The sequence below is a fragment of the Gossypium hirsutum genome, chromosome A10 (genome assembly GCF_007990345.1).
Source record: "Gossypium hirsutum isolate 1008001.06 chromosome A10, Gossypium_hirsutum_v2.1, whole genome shotgun sequence".
In the NCBI taxonomy this organism is placed as follows: Eukaryota; Viridiplantae; Streptophyta; class Magnoliopsida; order Malvales; family Malvaceae; genus Gossypium; species Gossypium hirsutum.
This window is the reverse complement of record NC_053433.1, coordinates 72,422,703-72,429,319: the sequence shown is the minus strand read 5'-3', so window position 1 is coordinate 72,429,319 and position 6,617 is coordinate 72,422,703. Positions and strand designations below refer to the sequence as shown.

The following is a 6,617-nucleotide window of genomic DNA, read 5'->3' as shown; positions in this document are numbered from 1 at the left end:
ATTATTTACTTAACACAGGTTTGATGTCGAAGCAACAAAAGAAATCTTCAAGTCTAAAAACGACAATCAATGCTTAATTAAACAACTTAATCGAAGTAATTCTCACAATTAACATTCAGATCAACTATGTCAAAAACTTCGATGCAAAACATCCAAAGTGAAAACTCACACTTACCTATAAACCAACAACAACTACTCGTATTTAGATAGTTGGAGGACCATTAAGTGTCTCCCAATCTTCCCCTATAACATACAGAAGTAACAAACAACACGAAAAAGATTAAAACCACAACTTTGGAGTTTGAAGGAAAAACCCCAATTCCATAGCGAACCAATCAACAATGAACGAATTGAAACCATCAAAAACTCACCTTGTTGACTAAAATCAACTACGGAACAACACAATCTAACAATTAATACAACAGCAAAGTTGAAGAAAGATCAAAGTCACGACAGCAAAAAAAAAACGAAAAGCAAAACGAAAAGGAGAAAATTGAAAAAGAAAAGAAAATCAATAATAAAAGAACGGTTTAGTAAAGAGAGGGAAAAAGGAAATTTAGTTAATAGTAAAAGAAGAAAAAATATAGTTAATTACCACCCAGTGCAAAATATTCCTCATTGCTTGCGCAAAAACTCGAACATGGGATCATAAGTAATACAGAACTTAACCATTAAATCAATAAATTCAGTCTTGAGCCAAATTAACACAGAAATAAACTTAAGTTGAGGACTCAAGGATAAGGGTTAAACCAAAATTAACAATAAAATTAAAAAAGTAAGACTCAGACCTTCGGTCTCAAACACAAAAACCTTAACCATAGAAGCAGATATTCAATTAGTGACAAAATTTACCAAACAAATGCTAAAAATTTGGTTCGTTTGAATTAAATCTATAATGCCAAATTATGCAAACATTTTCCATTCAACATATTTATTTCAACTTAAATCAAACAGTTGAGGAAAATACATTTGGAAAAAAATAGTTAGTTTTATTTTTAAAAGATAAGTTAGAATGGTTAAATATAAATATATTATTAGATTATAGCTCGGAATCTGGTGAAAAAAATAATTAATAAATATATTAAATATTTACATAAAAAAGTTTTAATTAAAATGATAAAATCAAATATTTAACAATAGTTATGTCTCAAGTTCAAATATTACTGTGCATTATTTTTTATTGATTTATAAAAATATAAAAATATCTTAATAATATAACTTACTTTATAAAATGAATGATTTTTCAACAATTTTTCAATTGACTTGGCATTCAATTGACTCGTGATATTAACTCAGTTAAAATTTAAATATATGTATATATATTATTTATACATAAAATATTATATATTATATATTTTATACCAAAAGAATAAACATAATAACATAACCATTAAAAAAATATAATGTAAAATATAAAAATAAAATATAATTTGAGGAGAAAGAAAACTTAATTCATAGTCTTAGCTTAGTTGATGCTTGACATCAATATTATTGTCCATATAAAAATACATGCATTCAAGTATATTGAAACACATTTATCTTCTTATTTTGATCTTCTCAAGTTTATTTATTTATTTATTTTGTAAACAACACAGAGAACAAAGGCAATGCTGACCCTATATCATCATTATGCAAAACCTCAAGACAGCATCTGGTGGTGCAAAGCAGACATGGAGCCCCAGTTCCCATTCGAAAGCCATACCAGCCATCCCAGGCTCGTTATTACTGTTCAATCAGTTCATACCAATTCACAGATTAACTGGTTTTCTCCTTTACTCCAGACGGAGGTACCAACGGTATCAACAACTATGCTTAAAAAAATTTAAAGGAAATTTTGCACGGGGCAGGGATGTGCGCAGGAATGCAGGCCGGATTTTCGTTCAAAGAAGAATTTATGAAACATTGGCTGCCGTTTTCAATAGCTCGAGGCATCCTCAAGTTTGTAAACAAGCCATTTCTTTTTTTCTTTCATCTCTTCATCCCCTTGACTGCAATGAAATTCCATGCACTGATGAGAGAGTTTTGTGTTGGAAAACCCATCATAAGCAAATGGAGAAACCAGTGCAGAAGAACTAATTACAGCACATATTTGTGGTTTCTTCTTAAATTTTCCATTGTTGTATTAATCCTTCTTCATCACCTGTTCTTTTCAATGGATGCTCCAACTTCATCACACCACCACTCCAAGAAGAAGATTCGTAGTTTAGTTGGTGAAAGTTCAAGTCAAGATTCATGCTTGGGTCGATATATTTATATCCATGATCTTCCCAAGCGATTCAATCAAGATTTGCTCACCAACTGTCAGATTCTTACAAGGCCCACTGATAAAACCAGTATGTGTGTATATGTACAAATTTCTGGTATTGGTCCTCAGATTCAAAACTCTGGCACTTCGGATATATGGAACAGCAATTGGTTTTCGACGAATCAATTCATATTAGAAGTTATTTTCCATAATAGGATGAAGAAATACAAGTGTTTAACTAATGATTCAATCGTTGCTTCTGCCATTTTCGTCCCGTATTATGCTGGTTTGGATCTTCGTCACTATCTATGGGGATTCAATGCTTCCATGAGAGTTTCCTCGGGTTTTGATTTGATTAATTGGCTTAAACAAAGACCCCAATGGAAATCCATGTCGGGTAAAGATCATTTATTGGTTTCCGGTAGGATTGCTCGTGATTTCAGGAGAAAATCCGACAGAAAATCTGAATGGGGAAGCAACTTCAGATTCTTACCAGACTGTAAGAACATGTCGATGTTAACAATCGAATCAGGTCCATGGGAAAACGAAATAGCTGTTCCATACCCGACTAGCTTCCATCCTTCAACAGGTGATCAAGTTCTTCAATGGCAGAATCTAATGAGAACCCAAAACAGGTCATACTTATTCTCTTTCGCAGGTGGCTCAAGAAACCGACAAAAGAAATCAACAAGGAATGAGATCATCCGCCATTGCCAAGCTTCAAAGCTCTGCAAATTACTCGACTGTAACTCAGTGGGACATAAATGTGATGATCCGTTCAACTTGATGAACTTATTTGGAAGGTCAATCTTCTGCTTACAACCACCAGGGGATTCATTAACGAGAAAATCTACATTTGATTCCATTTTAGCTGGTTGTATCCCGGTGTTCTTCCATCCAGGGAGTGCTTACACACAATATTTATGGCATTTACCAAATAATTACACCAAGTATTCTGTATATATATCGGCAAAAGGTTTGAGATCGGGAAAAGTCAGAATTGACGAGACATTGTGATACGGGGTTGCGCGCGGACCAAGATCGAGTTGCCAAGTCACGAGAAACTCCTACGAAAACCCTAAACAATTAGATCTGAAACGAAATAGAAAATTAAAAGATTAAATTTTTGAATTTTCAGATCTGAAATAAAATCTCAAAATCAGCAAAGAATCAAATTGATAATAGAAATAAGTGTTAGGGTTCTTGAAACCCTCAAGGAGGTTGTAATTCTGCCCAATTGAACACCAAGATAGTTTTCCCCAAATTTCGACAATCTAATTTCACCCAAAAAGAGTATGGAAAAACTCTAGAAATTGGGGATTTTTGGGCTGATTCCTTAAGATAGAAAAAGGCTGAAAACACAATAAGAACAGAAAATAGATTAGATAATGATTCAGCACAAGTAGAAATAAAGAAAGAATTGACAGTAAGAAATTAAAAGATAAGTCCTAAGAAGCCTTGAAATCTCGAAAGATCTCACAACTCCCTTCAAACGGCTCTAATCTCCCCTCCAAAGAATATCAATGGCAAGAAGAAGGTTGAAGATGGCTCCCACAATCACAAGATTGTTAAAACAACTTCTAAAGAAAACTCAAGAGAAAAATCTTGGAGAAAACTCAAAGAAAATTCTGCTCTCAACAAATCTGAAATTTTAATAATAATGATAAGTGTTTAACAAGGTGGATAGCCATGCCTTTAAATAGGCCTTATAACTAGTCCTAATCTAATTAGAAAACTAAAATAAAAAAAAACTCCTAATTATTTTAATATAGAAATTTGGTCAAAGGTCATTTTATCTGGGACTCTTGGACTGAATATTGACATAAAAATTTAAACTAAGTAAATAAATAAATAAAAATAAAAATAAAACTTTACAACTTGGGCCACTTTGACAATTTGGCCTGATTTTCAACTAAGTATGGATGGATTTCTTGATTGGGCTGGGAATTTGCTTATTGGGCCTCGCCTTCAAGAATTTGGGCTTTTGTGACTCGTATCACATTGCTTCAAGTTTCCAAGGACGATGAATTGTCAATGAGAGAAGAGGTGATAAGATTGATTCCCAGGATTATATATGCCGATGGACGATCTAGATTGGAGAGTACTGAAGATGATGCATTTGATTTGGCAATCAAGGGAGTTTTGAAAAGAATAGAGACATTAAGGGGATGTGGCATTTGATTAGTGTATTAAAACTTGAGTGTTGCATGCTTTCAAGTTTAAATTCTAGTTTGTTAAAGATTTAATCCATCTATTTTAATCTTTACACTTTTTAAATTTTAAAATTTCAATCTTAACCTAAATAGTAGGAATTTAATTTGTTTAGTTAAATTTAATTACTAGTCATGTACTATGTGTACAATTATACATTTAGCCTATATTCTTCAATTAGATCATTGTAAGTCCCTATACTTTTTGAATTTTTAAATTTCAATCTTAAGGCAAATGATGTTTGTTAATCTATTAATTGGATTTTTAGTAAGTAATATACAATGTTATTTGAACAGAACCAAACCGATCGGGTATTGATCTAGAGAGGAGCATTGAATTGATTGAATTGGGAACCGATACAAGTAATATACACGTTTAAATCCTACTAACACAAGAAACAAGAAGGTGTTAGATAACGTAAAGGAAGAATAAAGGGAAACAAATGAAAACCTACAGCTAAGAATCAATAAAAATTGCTGAAAACAGAAAACCCAAAAAACTGCAGAGTAACTTGACAACTTCGTTCGAGGTGTTCCCGATCTCCAAAAATCACGAAATTAAATCTGGAGTGTCCTTATATATTGAATTTTTGATCTGGAAATTTTGGGCACCAAATTCAACCCGCTAAATCTTTTTTTAAATTTTTATTGAATTTCGTATTTTTTTTATTTTTTTGACTTTTTTGACTGATTTTTTTGCGGGAATAATTTTTTTATATTCAATCACAGTGCCAAAAACATGTATGTAAAATTTCAGATCAATCGAACAACGTTTACCCACTCAAATGAATTTTTTTTGAACAATTTTTCTGGGTAAAACTGCCATTTATGCTTTAAAAAATAGAGATCAGTTTAGAAATCAACCAAGAACACCCAAAATGCCCAAAATCTGATACCAAATGATACGAGGTTGCGCGCGGACCAAGATCGAGTTGCCAAGTCACGAGAAACTCCTACGAAAACCCTAAACAATTAGATCTGAAACGAAACAGAAAATTAAAAGATTAAATTTTTGAATTTTCAGATCTGAAATAAAATCCCCAAATCAACAAAGAATCAAATTGAGAATAGAAATAAGTGTTAGGGTTCTTGAAACCCTCAAGGAGATTGTGATTCTGCCCAATTGAACACCAAGATAGTTTTCCCCAAATTTCGACAATCTAATTTCACCCAAAAAGAGTATGGAAAAACCCTAGAAATTGGGGATTTTTGGGCTGATTCCTTAAGATAGAAAAAGGCTGAAAACACAATAAGAACAGAAAATAGATTAGATAATGATTCAGCACAAGTAGAAATAAAGAAAGAATTGACAGTAAGAAATTAAAAGATAAGTCCTAAGAAGCCTTGAAATCTCGAAAGATCTCACAACTCCCTTCAAACGGCTCTAATCTCCCCTCCAAAGAATATCAATGGCAAGAAGAAGGTTGAAGATGGCTCCCACAATCACAAGATTGTTAAAACAACTTCTAAAGAAAACTCAAGAGAAAAATCTTGGAGAAAACTCAAAGAAAATTCTGCTCTCAACAAATCTGAAATTTTAATAATAATGATAAGTGTTTAACAAGGTGGATAGCCATGCCTTTAAATAGGCCTTATAACTAGTCCTAATCTAATTAGAAAACTAAAATAAAAAAAAACTCCTAATTATTTTAATATGGAAATTTGGTCAAAGGTCATTTTATCTGGGACTCTTGGACTGAATATTGACATAAAAATTTAAACTAAGTAAATAAATAAATAAATAAATAAAAATAAAACTTTACAACTTGGGCCACTTTGACAATTTGGCCTGATTTTCAACTAAGTATGGATGGATTTCTTGATTGGGCTGGGAATTTGCTTATTGGGCCTCGCCTTCAAGAATTTGGGCTTTTGTGACTCGTATCACATTGCTTCAAGTTTCCAAGGACGATGAATTGTCAATGAGAGAAGAGGTGATAAGATTGATTCCCAGGATTATATATGCCGATGGACGATCTAGATTGGAGAGTACTGAAGATGATGCATTTGATTTGGCAATCAAGGGAGTTTTGAAAAGAATAGAGACATTAAGGGGATGTGGCATTTGATTAGTGTATTAAAACTTGAGTGTTGCATGCTTTCAAGTTTAAATTCTAGTTTGTTAAAGATTTAATCCATCTATTTTAATCTTTACACTTTTT

General features: G+C 32.4%; 1 protein-coding gene across 1 annotated transcript; it reads left to right on the top strand.

Annotated features, from left to right (window-relative positions):
• The first annotated feature begins 1,902 nt into the window (after positions 1 to 1,902).
• Positions 1,903 to 4,664, top strand: LOC107915525 (probable xyloglucan galactosyltransferase GT14). Its single transcript, XM_041078544.1, has 2 exons — positions 1,903 to 3,258; positions 4,246 to 4,664. The coding sequence occupies exons 1-2, from the start codon at positions 1,994 to 1,996 to the stop codon at positions 4,424 to 4,426; spliced, it is 1,446 nt and encodes a 481-aa protein (XP_040934478.1). The 5' UTR covers positions 1,903 to 1,993; the 3' UTR covers positions 4,427 to 4,664.
• The last annotated feature ends 1,953 nt before the right edge of the window (positions 4,665 to 6,617 follow it).